We start from the raw sequence: 20,707 nt of genomic DNA, 5'->3' as shown, positions 1-20,707 counted from the left end.
GGAAAAGATCTATGGTTTTGTGTACTTACACATTGATTGAGTGAAAATTTTCGAGTTAGAATATCGCGACTCAACGAAAAGTTGTACAATTCATGTTGGGCTATTGGTGAAAGAACAAGAAAAGAAAGTAAATGAGTTAGGAAAAAATTTGCGTTCCACAATAAATGGATGGAGATGATATAACACTTAAAAATCAATTGATCGTTGATCTCACCCATGGTTTGAAAAGTCAATTTGACGTCTCGGCTCTTTCATGAACAAGATCGAGTTGTTTCGAACAAATCAACTTGTATTGTACGAGATAAACCATTTAGAAGATGTTTAGTCCTCAAATTATATTTTATTTACATAATAAATATTTAAATTCTAAAAAAAAATTAATTATTTTAATTAAAATCTACAAAATTCTAATTGACTCAATCAAGTTCTATTGACTCGATTGAGATTTTCAAAATATCGTCCGAGACATCTCGTTTATCTCATGAAATGATGTGATTTTGAGACACCTTGTATATCTGTATCATCACTAAATGATACCAAGATGACTTGGTAACTGGCAAGATTTAAAATCATGATCTCACTAGTCGTCTTTTTTTTTTTCACTTATTTATGTTGATTTTTTTCATAATTCAGCAAATTCAATCAATTCAGATTAGTATCAATTTTTTAAAAAAAAAATTTTAAATATATATTTTAATTAGATAGAAAAGAGAAATTTTATGATCATAGAATTTAATTTATTAGATTTTAAATTCAAATGAAGTATTGTAAATTGTAATAGATGTTGAATTGAAATTGTTTCCACTGATTTGGGAGGGTTGTTGATCGATCCTAATCTAGATAACCACCTACCAAGCCCGTCTTATGGATTGATTCTTGAAATCATATATAAATCCGATCCAATTTATCGTAATCTGAATTATCAAAAAAAAATTATCAGCATGGATGTCATTATAATGGACATTTCTGGCCTGAAATGAGGTTTCATCCAAATTCAAACTTGGGGCTGAGATTATTGGATAGTCACATTTATACCTAGTGATTCGTTTAAAATGAATGTTCTTCAATCTCAGCCGTTTGTTTGCTGGAAACCCTCAAGCATCATTTTAAATGTGGTGGTACGGGAAGGACCTGGTCACCTGGCAATAAAGCATTTGTTTTCACATGGGAGGTACGGGGTTCTATACTTCTCACAACAATTTTTTATTCCTTTCCTCAGGACTCGTCTCGGTCAACTCGAAACTCAGCTAATATTCCACTCAATTCGTTCGATTTCCTTCAAAACTGGAATTTTGTTCTTCCAATAGTTGAACCTTAGCACTTTCTGAAACCCTTGACCCTTCTCTCTCTAAGGGCTCATAGACACGAGTACAGTGAGAATCGCGCCAAATCGGTACAGCTTTTTTCAGTTTTATTTTCTTTGGATAAACTACCCATTTATTTCCTATTTGTTCTGTTTTATATATATATTTTTTATAATTATAAATGGTATTGTAGGTGGGGACAACAATGTTAAGATCTAAACTTTTACAAGTTGGGTCTTTGATGGTTAAAGAATTTGTTGGAGGTATGTAATTGTAATAAATTGATTCTTTTGCTTTTCTACATCTGATATGTAATTTATGTAAATTTTGGGCACATTCATTTTATGTCTATGGGAATAATAGTTCTACTCCATAGTCATATTTCGAACTTTATCTCACAAAGAAGTTAGCTTCTTAATACAGTGTATTCTTGTTAGCCTTGGAGCGTGATGAAGCTATAATCGAAATTCTGGCTATGGATTTGCCCAAGAAAATGTGGGTGGTTGAGTTCTAGGATCCAGTATTTTAGTTAACATAGATGTTGCAATGAGTGCTTTATAGGCCAAGGGATCTCATGATCCAAACTAGGATCCATAGTAAAAATCACAAGGAAAAACGATTAAAGAGGAAATTATGATGATTGGAGTCGAAAAAGATGAGGTCAATTGAGAAGGGTGGGATGGAAATAACGATTATGATGGTTTTGGGAGGGCCTTATTTATGTTAGAACTCTAGAAAGAATTTCTCTTGGTGAAGTCTCTCACCATATATCTTTGTGATTTAGGTGGGATGATTTCTCTAAAAGACTAAAAGCTTTTATTGTGGTTAGATTCCAAGTCACACATGGAAAATTAGTTATCGAAATTAATCCCTTCCAACAACAAATCAATCAAATCCAACAATCAAACCTCAAAAGTGTATGCAAAACAAGTGCACGTAGTAATAAAAAGTGTAGAGAAAGAACACATAACCACAACACAAGATTTATGTGGTTCACCCACAACGGGACTACATCCACAGGCAAGCCGGTAAGTAGAAATTCACTAATCAAGGAGAAAATTTAAAGAATGGAGATTTATACTTACCTCCAATACTCTGGTGAAACTCATCAAATCTCTATACCTAGTTCTAGTAAGAATCCAAAAAAGAAATTTCGATCTCACTCCTGTTTTCACAAACTTGTACCAATAATATGAATATCATCCTTAAGAACCTTGAGATTTTAGGTTTTACAAGAGAAGAAAAATATTCATAGAGACTCAATGCTTTCTCATACTCACAGCTAATGCCCCTTTGAAAGGAGATCTCATCCCTAAAATGAATTTCGGTGAAAAAGAATTTTGTGATATTGCATCTATAGGAAGCATCATAAGCGAAGCTTCAAGGCGGAAAGACATGCAAGCAATGGTATTCTTGACTACATTCATTCGGATGTGTGAGGACCTTCAAGGGTTACATCATGTGGTGGTGCATCTTACTTTGTCTCATTTATAGATGACTATTCAAAAAAGGTATTGATAACTTTTTTGAAATCTAAAGATGAGGTGTTTATGACAGTCAAGCATTTTAAGGCCGAAGTTGAGAAGCAAACTGGGTGTTCTATAAAAGTTATTAGAATGGATAATGGTATGGAAAACAATGAATTTATTAAATTTTGCAAGGATGGAGGGATCATTAGACACAACACTATTGTATGTAATCCCTAACAAAATGGTGTGGCTGAATTGGACATTGAGCAATGCCGGTTTAGGCAAAGAGCTATGGGTGGAAGCGGCAACTACAACTTGTTTTCTCATCAATCGTTTTTCATCGGCGACATTGGACAAGAAAACACCACAGGAGGTATGGCATGGAACTCCTTATGATTATTTCAACTTAAAAATATTTGGTTGTGATGCTTATGCATTGGTTCCTAGTTCTTTAAGGAGCAAGTTAGATCCAAAGTCCAAGAAATGTATCTTTATTGGTTATGGAAAATATGTGAAAGGATATTGTTTGTGGGATCCAATTTCTCACAATATTATAGTGAGTCAAGATGTCTGTTTTGATGAATCTCACATAGCATAAACAAAGAACATTTGCAAGATTATCCATTTTGAAGTTGGACCAAGATGTGAAATTCCGAAAAATGACATTCCCATTGAGGATGTTGCAAGTGATAACAATGTTGAAGTCGGGGAACATGTTTCTCCATTGTTGTTAGATCGTCTAAGATGGGTGACTCATTTGTCAGCACATCTTAGAGATTGTATAAATCCTAGAACATTGGAAGCATTGATAACGAAAAATAGAAAACCAACTTCATTCAATGAGGCACTTGAAGGAAGCAATGGGTGAAGAGATAAAAGGTCTTCACAAGAACCAAACATGGAATTTGGCAGAGCTACCAAAAGGTCAAAAATTGGTTGGGTACAAATAAGTTTATAAAATCAAGAAAAAAATTGATGGGATAGTTGAAAGATATAGAGCAAAGTTGGTTGCCAAGAGCTTCTCACAAGAAGGCATTGATTTTTTGAAATATTTGCACTAGCTTTTAAATTGGATTACATTCGGTTTGTACTTTCACTTGTTGCTATGTTTGATTTGGAACTTGAGCAAGTGAATGTAAAAAAACGGCATTTTTTCATAGTTATCTCGAAAAGGCTTTGTTAAGAAAGGCAATGAAAATCCTGTGTGTAGACTCAAGAACTTGTTGTGTGGGTTCAAACAAGCATCGTGACAATGGTACAATAAATTTGATTCTTTTATGAAGAGTCTTGGGTATGTTATAAGTAAGTATGACCATTGTGTCTACTTAAAATTCTTTGAAGATGGTACTTTTTTAATTGTAGTGTTGTATGTCGATGATATGCTTTTGGTGAATAAGGACAAAGTTAGGATTAATGAGCTCAAGGCACAATTGAGCAAATCTTTTGAGATGAAAGATCTTAGATCGGCAAACCACATCCTTGGAATTGAAATCGAAAGGGATAGAAAGAATGAAGTTTTGTCTCTTTCACAAAAGAGATTTGTGGAGAAGGTTCTTGAGAAGTTTGAGATGAGCAAAGCAAAAATAGGTTAAAACACTACTAGCGGCACACTTTAAATTGTTTTCCAAACAATGTCCCAAAAGATGGATGAGGAAATGAAGAAGGTAGATGGATTTCCTTATGCCTTGTGGGAAGCTTGATGTTTTTCATGGTATGTATTGATGAGTGCCTAAAATCATATAAATCGTAGCATGTATTATGACACTTGTTAGATTTTGCAACATAATTTCTTGCATTTTAACGTATAAACGTTAGACTTTGAGCAATATTCTACAATTAGGAAGGTTTCAAAGCAATCTAAAAGTCAATTGAGAGTTGATCAAGTTAAGTCAACCGCAACGCGTGAAGCTCAGACCGCGACATAGTGAAAGTACAAGCAATATCCTTAAAGTTGATCTCAATCTCCCACATTTCAATAGTATTTGCTGCTTATGATCAAAGTTTCATAAAAGATTTCAATACAAGAATTTTATTTCAATGATCCTAACATTTTTAAAAAATACGTCAAAAATTTACCGTAATACGATACAATCGGATATTATGGCTCAGTAACTCATAGAAAGCTTCTAATGGTTGTTAGAGTTGATATTGTAGACTTTGTAAAGTAGTGAGTAATGACTAAATATGAATGATAATTTTTGACATTTCACGAGTTATTATTGAAATTAAGTTGTAATTTTTGACTTTGAGTGGTAAGATTATGAGCTCTCTCCCATTATAAATAGGAGGAGAAAATGCTGAAGAAGGGCATGCAATTTGTTAGAGTAGAATTTCTTTTGTAATTTAGAGTAGAATGAATCTCTTTTGTTTGATCTACTTTTTGTAAGGGAAGAAAAGCTTCGGTGTACAACATTATTCAGGATCAAGATCAAGTTCCATTCATTTTCTATGATGATGTCCTTAATTTGTGTTGATCCAAATCTTGCAATGACACGTGGCTAATCCCTCTATAGAAAAATAAAAAATAACAACTCAATTTTAACAATTACAACTAATGAAATGTCAAAAATTATCACTCATGTTTAGTCAATACTCACAACTTTATAAAGTCTACAATATCAACTCCAACAACCATTGGAAGATTATGTGAGTTACTGATTCGGAATATCCGATACTGTGTTATGATAAATTTTAAACGTATTTTCTAGCAAAGTTAAAATCATTGAAAAAATTTCTTGTATTAATGTCTTTTATGAAACTTTAACCATAAGTTGTAACTACCAGTGACATACAGGAGATTGAGACAAACTTCAGGGATATTGTTTTTATTTTTATAGCGCCTCGGTCAACTTGACTTGGTTAACTCTCAGTTGATTTTTGGATTGCTTTGAGGTCTTATTGATTGTAGAACATTGCTCAAATTCATGTTTTGATTTTCTTGAAAGTCTGATTTTTGTCAATTTTCTTGCAAACATATATTCAGGGTTTTCGATATATATCTTTTTGTCATATTTAGTATCAAAATGCATGTAGAGTTTGTTCATTTGAAAATACACTTTTATATGTTAAAATCCAATGAAGTAGTTTGCAAAGTATGACAAGTTTCATAATAAATGCTATGATTTTAGGCACTTACCATGTACTAGACCAAATATTGCATATTTGATTGGTCTTCTAAGTAAGTACATGGCAAATCCGGGTAAAACACATAGGGAGGCCGCCAAGTGGATGCTTCGCTATTTAAAAGGCACAAGTAATTATTCTATTACTTATAAGCAAGGGTTCGGATCCAATGGATGCTTTTGTTGATGCAAATTTTGCTAGTGATCTCGACAAAATGAAGTCGACTACGGGTTATGTATTTCGACATGAAAATGGTCCAATAAGTTGGATGTCAAAGCTTCAACCAACGATGGCATTGTCTACTACCGAGGTTGAGTACATGGCATTGACGAAAGCAAATAAGGAAGCAGTATGGCTTCAAGGTTTGATGGGAGAGATTAGTATTGATTCTAAACCCATGAAGTTGTCTTGTGATAACATGAATGTTATTTGTTTGGCCAAGAATCCGATTTATCATAGGAGAACAAAGCACATAGCCATTAAATATCATTATATTCGGGAAATTGTTGAAAAATGCATGGTGTGATTGATAAAGGTTGGAACCAAGGAGAATTTAACAGATATACTAACAAAAACTGTTCAAGTAGAGAAGTTGGAGTGAAGCTTGACTTCTCTAAGTTTCAAGTCATTGTAAGTTTGGTGGTTTGGCAATGACATGCAAGTGATTTTCTATCAAGGTGGAGATTGTTGGGTTTGGTGAAATAAAATCATCATTCTTTTGTTTCTTAATGGTTGATAGGCTTTTCCACTTATGTGTGGTATTTTGGGTGACATCTTTTTAGCTTTTGAGAAACAAAAGGAGTTCATAGATGATAGTTATGGTCTGTAAAAAGGGGTTCTCTAAGAGGGATTTTCTTTTTTGTAGAGAGTGAGAAAGCATTGAGTCTCTATGTGTATTTTCTTCTCTTCTAAAACTTAGAAGCTCAAGGTTCTCAAGGGTGATCTTCACATTGTTGTTACGAATTTGTGATAGCAGGAACATGATTTGGATTTCTTGTTTGGGTTCTTACTAGAGTTGAGTATAGAGATTTTGTGGGTTTCACCGTAGTGATGGAGGTAAATATAGACCTTCATTCTTGTAATTTCTTCCTTGATTAGTAGATTTCTATTTGCCGACTTACCCGTGGATGTGGTTAGTCCCATTGTAGATGAACCGCATAAATCTTGTGTTTTTATGTGTTCTTTCTCTACACTCTTTATTATTATTTGCACACACTCTTGGGGTTTGATTTTTACAATTGATTGATTTGTTGTTGGAGGAGATTAATTTCAAAAATCGATTTTCCAAGTGTGGCTTGGGATCTATCCACAACTGTTTTGTTTTTAATACCATTTGTTTTGGCAGGTCGGTTCACTCTTGCCACTTCTACTACTACCACAAGGGGGTATATGCAAGGACACTACAACCATTATTTACAACCTTTGGTTTGCTCATCTCTTTCTACTTACAAAGGAATATTTTTCTTTGCATCTAATCACCTATTTATTATGTAAATATATATAAAATAAAACACAACGGTGGGACCCTCTCTGTTTATCTCAAGATTTATACCCTATAAACAATGTATCTCGAGGACAGGTTTTACCTATTTACATTTTCTCTTCTTCCTCTTTCCAAAAACACCCCTATCTTTATTATCTTTCTTTTTTTACCTTTTTTTTTCCAATATTACACCCCCTCCCCTTCCCAACTTTATTGTGTTTCCTCTTCTCCCCCTTTCTTAATAATACCTCTCCGACTTTATTATTTTTCGCTCCGAATGTCATTTTGCACAAACATAAGTCATGGACGGACTTATTATGCAAATATTGTTTAGTTCCATTTGCATGTCATCCTTTCATCATGATTAAGAAACAGCAATATGATCACCGATCTAAGATTTAAGTTTGATCAGTTCAACGACAAAGTATATACGTACATCCAGGATTTTTCCAAATCACTTAGGTGGTCTACTTGCTTTATTAGCCTATGTACTTTATTGCCTAGGTTTCTAATTAAACATTTCAAGGGTCTACTAGCTTTGTAGAGATAGTGAAGGGAGGGCCTTGATGCTGTTCTGGACATTTGTAACACAGACAATCAGTATTCTGAAAACTTTGCATGTTGGACTATATCACACACACATGTTGGGCAGTAGCTGACACTCTTTCTAATAAATCTTAATCGATTAAGAAATGAAAATACACTCTTCTCAATAATTTTAGCCGAAAGCAATGCACAGTCTACATTCTAACAGAAGCACTATCCCTATGGTTATTATAAAGTGCATTAGGTCTAGTTACCAGATCTAATTGGCTAAGACTATCAGAAAACATTTTGTAATAGGAGTAAGATGTGCATTTTTCTTTTCATTCCCCATTTGACAAGGCATAGATGAAGGCCATTAAAGGCTGACAGAAATGCTATCCCTGCAGTTATCATGAATTGCAGTGGCTCTGGTAATCAGCATAAGTCAATCTATGGCCTCAAACTGTTTCAAATACTTGGTTCCACCTCTATTTTAGCTTTTGTGATAAGTTGGATTTGACTTTAAATCAGCTTCTCAATTAAACTAGGGCACTTTAGAAACATCCCCTGTAAAATTGGTGATATTAGGTTCACCCCCTTGCAAAATGCAACATTAGGTTTACTCCCCCTTGACCGTAAGTCAACATTGTTTTTTCTTGACGATTTAACAGTGAAATTCTGACATTTTCCAAATTTTGATTTAGTAATTTAAATAGCATTTTGAAAAGAAAAAAAAAAATCAAAATTTCACCCTTAAATCATCAAGAAAACGTAACATTGACTTACAGTCAAGGGGGGTAAGCCTAATCTTTCATTTTGCAAGGGGGTGCACCTAATATCACCAATTTTACAGGGGGGTGTTTCTAAAATACCCATTAAACTATTATACTTGTCAAGTGTTTTTGACCTCCTCTTCTCTAGAATGGTGAAATATCATGTTTGAAGCACATTGGGAAAACCTAAGATTATCTCAACATGTTATTTTCAGAAACATCGTCCTTTTTCGACCTCAACGGCCAACAATGCTTGTGAGGAAGGGAACGTGCAGACAGAAAAGTAAGTTCTTGCTCTTTCACATGACCCTGAGCTGGTAATATGAACTTGAATTTTATGATCATTATTAAGAGTTTGAAAATAACTGGACAGTAAAAATATGTCTAATAGTCCTCAAAAGGAGTTAGTGAATTGGTTGGTTCGTATCTTCGAACCACTCTGATATCTGAGGGAGAGTGTATCATAGCCCTACGATTTTGAAACTCCCATCTCTTTTCAAAATACACTGACTGTGTGAAGGCACCTCTATCCATGGTGAAATGAAGTAACTACTATCTATATGATAAAACACAACGGCTGTCTTCTCTCCCCCCCCCAATGTTGTCAATTTCACACACATCTTGAGTATTTTTTATTTTATTTTTAAATTTCAACTTCATTCCCTTTTCTCTCTTCTCCTTTCTAAGAATATCCCTTCAATTTTATTGCCTTTTCTCTTCTACACATTTCCAATAATATCCTTTCAACTTTATTTTCTTTCCTCTTCTCCCTCTTTTTTTCCCAATAACACCTCCTCTAACTTTATTGCCTTTACTCTTCTACTCCTCTTCTAATAATATTTGTACAACTTTACAACTTTACTGTTCATACTGGGATGTTTCTTTAATTGTGCAGAATATCTGTGACATTTGTCGACAAAGATGGAGAGGAGATACATATCAAGGTCCCCATTGGGATGTCCATGTTAGAAGCTGCTCATGAAAATGACATAGAGCTTGAAGGTAAAAACCAAGGCATATTTTATTTTGTGTTTTGTGCCTATAGTCCATTTGTTTCTCATTATGGTCTTTTAACATTATAGATTAATTAATTGCAATATGTTCAGGATGAGACAGTTCCTTTCGTACTGTTAATTTAATTGCATGAGCATGTTGGGATAAGAGAAATCGATTTCCATGTGAAGAATCATATTGTAGTCTTTAACTATACTGATTTTAATTTGATTGTAGGAGCATGTGAAGGTTCACTCGCGTGTTCTACATGCCATGTGATCTTGATGGTATGTTATTGGTTAGTTGTGCTTTTCAGGTCTCTTTTTCTTAATGAGCTATTGTGTGAAGTTGACTACTAAATCTCATGTTAGGAAGTGGACTACTATAATAAACTAGATGATCCAACAGACGAGGAGAATGATATGTTGGATCTTGCTTTTGGTCTTACAGAAACGTGGGTCCATCTACCTTGAAACCCTTGCAAAGTTTCACTATCAAAACTAGTTTTGAATTGTTTTTTTTTTTTCTGGTTTCCATCAGGTCTCGTCTGGGATGTCAAGTGATTGCAAAGCCTGAACTTGATGGAATTCGCTTAGCATTGCCAGTTGCAACTCGAAACTTTGCTGTTGATGGGTATGTACCTAAACCACATTAGATGTCTTCTGATGGAGAATTCTTAATGACTTCCTCATGAGTGTAAAGGATGCAAGTATCTCAGTTTTGTAGCTTCCCCAGCTTAGAAGATTAAAAGGCTGTGCTCTTTAAAAGTCATCATTTGTATAATGATCTCTCCTCATTATATATTGTTTTTTTTTTACTATTCTATGGATATTCAGGGATATAAAATGCCAGTGAGACAACTGAGTGCATTTTTACAGTTTTGGAGCAATTTTGTTTTTCTTTTGAAAAATTTATAAGGCATGAGACTATAGCTCATCACTGATGGTACAATCTTCTATATCCTATAATCCAAATAACACATTCAAGAAAACAAGAATAAATAAAAAAGAACATTAGAAATTGGATTAACTTTTTATTAATATTTCAGTTGATCTCCATATTGTTAGAGTTGATCTATATAGACTTGGCCATTGTGTGACAAGAGTACTCATGTACATGTACTCATGGTGCGTTTTCTGTTCTCTCTCTAGTCTCTCTTCCTCTCCTTTTCTGTTAACTTTATGTTCTTTTTTCTTTTGTCCCTTTTGAAATACATGTACATTAGACGATAAGACTGCCTACCCAATCCCAACAGGGTTCTTGGAAATGGAATTTAGGTTTTTGTGAGATCATTTTCCATCTCTCCTCTTCAACCTTTAGAAGAAACACAAAAGAGTGAAAAGTAGGTCAATTTTTGAATGGTAGGTGAGTTTTAATCCCATTATCACCTTAGACAAAACACGATCACATTAAAATAAATAGTCTTGATAATCTGATTCCTCCCTCTGACATATGCCCCATCACAGAACCGTAGATCATTTGCCTTGGGATACACAAGAAAAAGGTTTTATGATTCTGCGTATCTCAAGGTAAATGATCTAAAAGGTTCTGTGATGGATAGGTCAGAGGGGGTCATCAGAAATTCATTATTCTAAAATAAAACTACTTCCCACAAAAGTACAAGAGCAAAATGTTTTATTCTAAAATAAAACTACTTCCCACAAAAGTACAAGAGCAAAATGTTTTCAATTTCGCATCGACTTTCTCATTTTTTTTGTAGAAGTATTTCTTTTTTGTTATAGAATCAAACATATTTTTTTCCCATATCTAATGTTGACTTTTACTAGTGATGGTAGACCATAGAGATGATTTGATTGAACAAATAGCAAGATTAGATTCAATGTTGTCTAAAATATGGACAGAAATTATATTCTAATGACCTTTCCATCTTCTTTCTTATCCAGATACATACGATGCCATAACTCATGATCTTATCTAATAAGATGGATCTTTTAATAATCTTTCTATCTGACCTGATGTGCCCAACTTGATTTATCCCAACCCAAGTCTTAAAACATCCTTTCTTTCTTTCTTATGACAGGCTAAGCAATCGTACAAAAACACTTTTTGAGAGAGTTAATACGAAATGTGCAGTTTAGAAAGAACACTCCAAAATGGTGAATTCTTAATATAGAAAACACATGAAAAATGTTCAATGTAAAATACCGATTGAAAATCCCCAAGGGCCTGGCTTAATAGCAGTTTCGAATCCAATCACCGTAGGTTATGAATTTGATATCTAGGATGAGCAATATTTTCTCAGGGCCACCCGTGAGGGTGTTACCTTGGTGCATTTAGGGGCATTGCACGTGATCGGGAGAGAGTTCCATATGCCTTGGTTCTATCTTGGCTCATCTGGTCCCCTTAGTTAGATGTAAGTGTGAACACTCCCGCTATAAATAAATAAAAAAGTACCCATTGAAATTTTTTTAAAATTTATGTTGAATCTTATGTATATTATGTTTGTTTTTCTAGTCGTTTTTGAATTATTACTTCTTTGTATTTGAAGGTGCAAACTTGTTAATTTGATTAATTAAAGACCAGCCGGGTTCAAAATCTACTCACACTTCTAATCAACCACCAATTCTTCTACTTAGGGAAAGAAAGAGAGAGTAAGAAATACTTCATTTTACCATCCCAAACTTGTAATTAGCTATGTTTAGCTTCCTCTCTCCCTCTCTTAGTTTTTATTTTTTATTTATTAATTGCAAGAAAATAAACTAGCGCATTAAAGAAAAAAAAATCTTTACTACTTGTATTGATTGACTATAGATTAATTGATTGATTTTACATGTATTAATTGACTATAAATTGATTGATGGATTTTACATCTTTAATACAAGATTAATATATTGATTGATTCTATCCAAAATGACAGTAACCCACACTAGGATTTTAATCCACGTTCGTTGGACTTTCTCTTACCTTATCTTCTTCACATTCTCGTACAAAAATAATTTTACTGAAAAAAAAAACACAATATTTTCAGACATAAGATTGCATATTTTAGACATTGTGAAATATATATTTTCCATAATCATTAATCGGAATCCATTTTCCCTCAAAATGAATTCAATCCAACATTAAAAAAAAGTGTACGACCAGCATTAAAACAATCTTAACTATTTAAGATTAAATCAAACAAAAATCAATTAACAGTTTAAGATAATTATCAAATACATAACTTAAAAGACACACTATAAATTATTACAAACCCACATACCGGTTGTCCCACTCTTAAAAGTAAAGAATGTACCCTTAAGATTTCTCTATTTAGCAAAACAGAACTCATGGACTTAAAAATAAAAAGATTAACCAGCACAACTTTATTAATGCCCTAACCCTAATTTCCATAAGCCTGGAGTGCCTCACCAGTCAACCTACAGATCCTCCATTCCTGCAAAACCTGCGCACCCATCTCTTCATAAAACTTAATAGCATTTGAATTCCAATCCAACACACACCACTCCACCCTCCCATACCCCATCTTCACTGCCTGCGACGCCACTGCAGACAACAACAGCTTTCCAAACCCTTTCCTTCTATAACACTTCCTCACAAATATATCTTCAATGTAAAACCCTGGCTTCGCCAAGAAAGACGAATAATTTGGGAAAAATAACATGAACCCAGCAATCACAATCTCTCCATGAGATCTAAAAGTTTCAACTTCTGGGTCTTCGATTGGAATCTCGAGATTGACTATGTGAGTGACCGGAGGGTAGAGAGGGTTGTTGCAGTGTTGATCTTGTGGAAAGGGAAGTTGGGAGACTTCGAGGATGAGAACAGTGAAGGATTGAAAGGGAGGGGAGTTGAAGAGAGTGGAAGAAAGAGAGGTTTCAGTGGCGGAGAATAGGTGGGTCAGACGCTCGAACACCGCCATTTGATAGATCAGTTTGTGTATATGGGGAACGTCTGACTCTCCGGCTAGCCGGATTCTGACAAAAATGGGGTTTCCGATGGGGATTTCTGGCAACGTCATGGGGGATCAGGGGTTGGGGAGGGAGGAGGAGGAGGTGCGGCTGCGGCCATTTTCTTCGTTTGGGCTTTTGGGAAGTTTCTGCGGAGGGCAAGGCAAGTGCTCTTTAAGTAGGTGCTTTACTTTTTTGTGGGACTTTTGGATGTTTATGTAGTTAAATTATAGGGTTATTTAGATTTACACCTCAACATTTTGGTGAATATTTGAGTTACCCCTGTATTTTCAAACTGAAGACACACTCCTGAAACTTAGTCTTCTCTAATAGATTTAATAGACCTAAATGATCTCAACCTATAACCAAAACCTATATTACCTGCTTCGTCAATTCGATTGGCTAGAATTTGGGTTTGGAGTTCATGGTTCGCCATAAAATGAACCCAGTTCGTAGGGGTAGGTAGAGAATTCATTTTTAGGTTCGTTTTGATTTCCTAGTTCGGTTCACTTGTGCATATTAAGTTAAATAAAATAAATTAATAAAATGATCTAAATTTTAAATTTGAACAATTGAAAAAAATATTTGGTTCCTCGAATTTTATGCTTTGGTTCATCGATTCTGACCAAAATTTGGTTGGTTTGTGGTTCACTTGATTTTACAAATTCAATACGAACCGTCCCGTGAATTGGATTTCATTTCATACCGATTCGTGGTTTGGACTAATGGAAATGAATTGGGTAACATAGACACCAAAACTACCTTATTTTTCTTCCCAAGATCAGTTAGTTTCTTTAACATTTTGGGTAAATTTTTTATATTGTATCTTTCATCTGACCATTATTGTGTTATTAATCTCATTAGAAATAGTGACAAAGTTCAATGACTATATATATATATATAAAACTTTAGGATTTTATCTACTTCAACCTTCAAACCTCAAGATGACGATATGATTTTTGAAGTAGAAAATTATAGAATTTTGGATAGAAAAATCAATGATTTTTTACAAGGATTAAAGGTGAGGTTGAAAATGATGGATTGAATATGAGCTCAATAGATTGAAAATAATTCACAAAGAGGTTGAATATGATTGGTTTTGAGAACTAAAATCAAAGAATTTTGGGTTCTGGTTGAAGAAGAGGCCATTTAGTTCATTTTCAATCCGTACCCCCGTGTTTGCCCCCCTGACTACTATTAAAGAGGGGCCAAACACAGGGAGTAACTCAAATATTCACCAAAAAAATAGAGGACTATGTCTAAATGACATTAAATTTTGTCTGTTTGAGATGCATAGAATAGTCAGGGAACATTCACTAAATCAGACCGTTCAATTGATAGATCCGTGAAAGTAAGAACATTGATCAAAGATTGTTTTTATTGAATAGTTCATGTGGCCCATCAATTGATGGTTTGGATTCAAAATGAGAAACGAACAGATGGGACTTTATATGGGGCCAATAAAAGCCCATGTCTTGGCCTTTTTAAATTTTCAAGTCCAAGTTATAGTTATTAATTCTCCGAATAATGTGTGTGTTATAAATTGATTTTTTGACTAATACAGAAATCAATTGAAGTCCATGAATTTTTCTTTATGCATTTTGTTTTCCGAATCAGTCAATTAAAAAGAGGCAAAAACAGTGACTCCTATTTATATAAATACTAGTAGGTGGCATGTGCAAACGTACATGTATCTGAAGGGATTATTTATAATTTAAAATAAATTAAAAGGTAATTTTGAAGATTACATATAGAAAAGAATATTTTTGTAATTTTAAAACTAATCGACCCGATTTGAGGGAGAGGGATGTGCAATTGTAATTTTCTTGGTTTTTTTTTTATTTATAGTAGGGGTGTTTATGACCACTCAAATTTTGATGTTGAACAACTTCTACTTCTCCACCTTCTCTCATTATAATGGTAAAATTTTCTTTGTATCATAATCCATAATTCATTATTTACTCCATGGGCAGAGCCAGGATCTTACTCTCTTGGGAGCAACTAAGAGCAATTTTTTTTTTTTTTTTTTTAAGTGGGGTTAAACTAATAGAAGAAATTTTTTGTGGGGGTAATAGCATCGTATTTTCTTCACCACTATTATCTATCGCAATAATTCATGTATACCTATAAACTTTGAGAATTATTGTGGGGGCAAGTGCACTCACTGCCCCCAATGTAAATCTGCCCTTGATTTACTCTCTCGTCACATTTTCCGGCTTCACTATTAGACAATTATCAAATTTATGCCCAAAGTTATTTACTAACAGATCAGTTTTTTCACAATTTTTGTGTCTGTTCCTTCTCATCTCACTAGAATTTTTGAAAATGTGTTTCGACGGAAATTTTATTCAATAAGTAGGTTCTTTTTTCTATGCATTTGCAAAATTTGTGATTAACGCTTAGGAAAAATGATGTTATTCTTAGTTTTAAATTTCTTTTATGTTCTTTTAAAATACAAGAATTAAATTGTTTGATAAATATGTTTAGAAGTACTCAAATCTTCTTGATTGAATCAATCATATATATATATATATATATATACAAAAAAATACTGAATATTTGTTCTACGTTAAATTTCTAACTATGATCAAAGCCCAGATCAATACAAATGCTTTGGCAATTAGATCCAAGTCTGATATGCAAAATGGTAAACATCCTTACTATCATGGTTTTAGATTTTGAACGAGTCCAAAACGTCTCGGAGGTCACTGAGCAAATTTGGCTCGAGTATGGCCCATTCGAAGTGGACTCGATCTCATGGGTACAAATCTGATACCCAAAACCCGTTTTTATAAGAGTAATGATTTTTTAACTCCCCCATGTGGCATACTCAAAATACTCTCCTGATGTGTCATGTGCTAGAACCATAGATTTTTTTACTCGGGATACACATCAGCACATCAGATTATCAGGACTCGTTTTATCAACAGTTGTGTTAAACGTACGCAGTCTCTGCCACTGCTGATGTAGCAAAGGCACAGAACCATATATCTTTTTCTTTGGGATACATAAGGAAAAAGATCTACGGTTCTGTGCCCTTGCCACATCAGCCGCGTATGTGTGAGCTAGTCATTAGTATTTTATAAAACCATGCTTATCGTGTGTACAATGTACTCTAAAAGATGGAGTACATTCATGGGCTGGACTGGATCAAGAGGTAGCTGAGAGTGGCATCCTTGCATGCTCGTGGGCCTAATTTTGATGCTTACTAAATGAATAAGCTTTCTGGGCCGGACCTAACTCCAATTAAAAATTTTGGTTTGGTCCAAAGCAGCTGGGATCCCCCAATGTCAAGGTAAAACTTGGGCCTAGCTCCTTCAGATTTTTTAGTTCAGGCCCAGCTCAGGTGCAAATAAGTGATGTTGTACAAACTAAAAACCTTATAAATTTAGCATTTTTGTGGACCCATATCAAACAAAACAGGCCTAGTATAGTTCTTTTTGTTGCCAGGAAATACTTCTCAAATAAAAGTTTTCATAGGAATTTTTTTAATAGAAAGGTCCTGGTTGGTGCAATTGCAAGATAACAAATTTTAAGAGTCAGGTGTTTGGTTGCCCCTCTGCAAATCATTGCAAATTTTTGTCGGGTTTTGGTTGCGGTCACAAGAACATTTTAGTAAATTTTTAACACCCACATTTTCCCTTAATAAATAAGGAAAAACTTTTCCGAATTAAAATTCACTGCAAATTTTTTGCATAAGTTTTACGAAACATGAATCTGCACGACAAAGCTGAATTAATCTCCAACTTTTCGTATACCTGCCAAATAGGCCCATGATATTTATTTTGATTTATTTTTTTAAATTACATAAGAAGAAATAAATGTTTTCTTTAGTGTCACACCCTATAAAATGGTTGATCCAAGGTTTAGCCGATACCAAATTCAGTATTAGGTCTATTCCGCTTGATAGAAAGTCAATTTCATTTACTAGCGACAAACTAATAATGGGTTTTGGTCCACTCGACTGTAGTTGGATGGGAAGCGGATCCTCTAGAGAAGCTCAAGATCAAGAAAAATAACAACACAAGCATGTAATATTCATGGCCTAGATTTAATTGATTTAAAAAAAATTAAAATTAAAATATTAATTTTTTGGCAAGATCCAATACTTTTAAAATGGATGGTCATTGCACTCCCAATTTCAAATTGTGGGATTTTAAAATCTCACTGACGTGGAGGTTTCAATATTGTTCAATAGTACTATATATATATAAAAAAGCGCTGTAGAGGATCCAGACCCAATTGGATGGGACGTTTTATACCTCATAACTATAGTTAGATTGGGATCCACTGCTATGTTTTATTATATAGAAATTTTATTTCTAAAAACAATTAAAATCAAATCAAGCTACATTGTTTGATTTAAGATCACCTTTTTCATCTAAACCTTTATTTTTCTCTCTTTTTCCTTATTTCAATTGTATCACCGTCTTCTTCATTCACATCAAGCTACCCCCCAATCTCTATCCTACTCGTTCATTATTTCTTTTTCTCCATGTTCCATCATCATAATCATCATCATCATTCGTCATCGCACCGTCACATGATTTTCACTTTAAATCGAGTTTAAACACCTTCAGATTATGGCATGGGTAAAAGAAAAAGTACTAAAGTGAGTCCCTAAAATACTTTTTAGGCACGAACTCCATCTCCTTTTTCTTAAAATCATAAAGAAGAAGCTAGGATTCTTTGTTCTTTGTGGGGATGCTATTGATTACAATTTTCTTAGGATAGGTAATGCTGATTTATTTTTGACTTACTTTTGCAATTTCAATGTTTTACATATGGAGAACCTAAAGTTGGCTTAAGAAGATAAAGCAAATGAAACTGATAAAATAAAAAAGATAAAGCAAATGAAAAATAAAATTAAAGTTTGACATTGATATTTGTCAATTTAGAAAAAAGGGAAAAAAAAACATTTAAATGTAAATTAGGGTTACTCTATCTTTTAGGCTATAAAAATAGTAAATTAGGGTACCGGTCATGCAACAACAACCTCAAAACTAACAATTTGATGCCATAACAAAAATATTCATGATCAAATAATGTGTTCCTTTCTTACATAATAGGAATGGTGTTTACGTGGTATGTTTTTGTTAGTGTTTAAAACACGTTATGTCCCTAACAAAATAGTTTTTTGCATTGCACATAGGCCATGTAGACACTGTATGTTATTATAGGAATATGACACTGTTTGGATTGTTACGAAAAACTCATTTTTCACTTGAAATCCTGAGTAACAAACATATGATATACAGATCATAAGAAACTTTAGTAGCCAAATGGATGAAATGAGTTAAATTCGCACTGAGGAAGATTTTATTTTATTTTATTTATTTAAAGTTAAGAAGACAATTATTGTTTTTTGAAATATCTTGTTAAAATCATTGTAATTTTAATGAGTCAAGGATGAACACTTTTTGTCAAAGAGACATGACTGATGTTTCATTTCAGAGGAGGTTAACCCTACCATCAAATATTTTTTATGTGGAAACAATCAAAGAAAATCTTGGCCTCAACCCATGGCCATCAACTCTAGGGGTTTAATTTGCTCACTTTCTCTTGCACTAATGTCCCACACTAAAACATCTAACAGTGTAACTTCATAATTGTAGAACTAAAGAGGAAAGGGACTTGGAGTGGCTCCTTTCTTTCTTTCTTCTCCAATTCATTTTTGGAATGCAATCTTAGATAGCCAAATCATACATCATGTGGACCATTTCCAAACGTGGGATGTTTCATCATATATAGTAACTAATAAAATATTACTTATTTCCACATTCACTCAAAATAATTAAAAAGGTTAAACTTTTATTAAGTGAGATGTGATGAACTACAGTGACTACTATATTATTAATTCTTGTGACCGAACCTTAGATATTCTTTGGCATTAAGGTCCCATTTCACAAATGCTTTTACATCAGCCAGCACATAAAGGGTCATGGAGACTTATGATCCAACCTCAACTAAAATGACAAATAAACTTTGGACCCACTTAAAAACATAAAATAATAACAAAAAGGGTGATTTAATTAAACATAATAAAATAACCAAAAATACCCTTATCTTTAATTTCTTTTAAAAAAAGGCCTTGATTTTTTTCAAGTGTAGCAAGTTATTTAATTTAATTTTTTACAATGCCAACAACAATGACAACAACAATAACACCACTACCAATAACAACAACAACAACAAAGCTGTATCCAAAAAAAAAAAAGATTCATGTCTTCTACAATTGAGAATGAAGTTATATATACTTTCATTGTCCTTTTATAAGTGTTCTTGTGGTTCATCTTCTCACTCTTACAATTTTTTAATATATATAATTAGGATTGTAGTCGGTCTTCGTTGAATGTACTAAAACCATCTTAAGGAGGAAGGAAAGAAAGATGAGTGTGTGTTTGATAACACTTTTGAAGTTTGAATGGAGGTAGTCCATCTTTAAAATTTAGATTTTAGAAATTTTATTTCTATTTATTTTCGTTTAGATTTCAAATTTTGAATCAACGATGAAAGGTTGCTGGATGAAAATTTTGAAGTCTGATTTCTAATTCAGACTTCAAATATTTTCAGACTCCAAACTTCGATTTTCAGAAGTGTTGCCTAAGTGAGTTTTGAGTTTTTTACTCGGTGCGTGATGATGTGTATAATTTTTTATTTTTTTTTTGTAACAAAAGTCACGAATGCGGGTGCAATCAGCCGTTTTCGGTGTGTTCAAATAAACAGTTTTTCGAGGAGGGTAGATTTCGGTTCAATAAAACGCTAGGGGTACGTCCGTTATTTCTCAGAAGAGTAGGCCTCTTTTTCTTGTGATTTATGTCTGATTTAAGAAGAAAGGCAGAGCGTGTATAGGGGGTGGTTATAGGAGTTATAGGGATTATATAGGTTTTCTGTAGTTGACGTGAAAGGTGACGTAAGCAGATAAGAAGTGGCGTCAGATGGCGATTGTTCTTTTTGCAGTTTTGATAATTGTGAGAGAAGGGCGTAATTACTAATTACCACCCTCCACTAACTCACTCACTCGACTCACTCGACTCGACGGTTTTAAGTTTTTCGATTTTATAAGTTAAGTTCCACGAATACCCATAATTTTGCTTTTAATGTACTTCTTTGTCCCTCCATTTGA

General features: G+C 33.7%; 2 protein-coding genes across 2 annotated transcripts; one reads left to right on the top strand and one right to left on the bottom strand.

The window, feature by feature from the left end:
• The first annotated feature begins 1,240 nt into the window (after window positions 1–1,240).
• LOC147385816 (uncharacterized) lies at window positions 1,241–10,547 on the top strand. Its single transcript, XM_086422410.1, has 8 exons — window positions 1,241–1,393; window positions 1,498–1,567; window positions 7,242–7,321; window positions 8,893–8,960; window positions 9,573–9,679; window positions 9,908–9,957; window positions 10,042–10,124; window positions 10,211–10,547. The coding sequence occupies exons 2-8, from the start codon at window positions 1,510–1,512 to the stop codon at window positions 10,323–10,325; spliced, it is 561 nt and encodes a 186-aa protein (XP_086278536.1). The 5' UTR covers window positions 1,241–1,393; window positions 1,498–1,509; the 3' UTR covers window positions 10,326–10,547.
• Window positions 10,548–12,777: 2,230 nt separating this feature from the next.
• LOC147385815 (GCN5-related N-acetyltransferase 8-like) lies at window positions 12,778–13,755 on the bottom strand. Its single transcript, XM_086422408.1, has one exon. It carries the CDS (start codon window positions 13,650–13,652, stop codon window positions 13,014–13,016), a length of 639 nt encoding a protein of 212 aa, XP_086278534.1. The 5' UTR covers window positions 13,653–13,755; the 3' UTR covers window positions 12,778–13,013.
• Between the last annotated feature and the right edge of the window lie 6,952 nt (window positions 13,756–20,707).

The sequence above is a fragment of the Akebia trifoliata genome, chromosome 14 (genome assembly GCF_017979445.1).
Source record: "Akebia trifoliata isolate Shusen 1 chromosome 14, ASM1797944v1, whole genome shotgun sequence".
NCBI lineage: Eukaryota > Viridiplantae > Streptophyta > Magnoliopsida > Ranunculales > Lardizabalaceae > Akebia > Akebia trifoliata.
Note: the sequence above shows the minus strand (reverse complement) of the source record. Positions and strands in the feature narration are given on the sequence as shown.

Excerpts from the sequence above, each read along its gene's own strand:
- LOC147385815 (XM_086422408.1), bottom strand. The coding sequence starts at position 13,652 with ATGACGTTGCCAGAAATCCCCATCGGAAACCCCATTTTTGTCAGAATC.
- LOC147385816 (XM_086422410.1), top strand. The coding sequence starts at position 1,510 with ATGTTAAGATCTAAACTTTTACAAGTTGGGTCTTTGATGGTTAAAGAA. Across the intron at positions 7,322-8,892 it reads ACCATTATTTACAACCTTTG|AAACATCGTCCTTTTTCGAC; the intron begins GTTTGCTCATCT and ends TGTTATTTTCAG. Across the intron at positions 8,961-9,572 it reads GGGAACGTGCAGACAGAAAA|AATATCTGTGACATTTGTCG; the intron begins GTAAGTTCTTGC and ends TTAATTGTGCAG.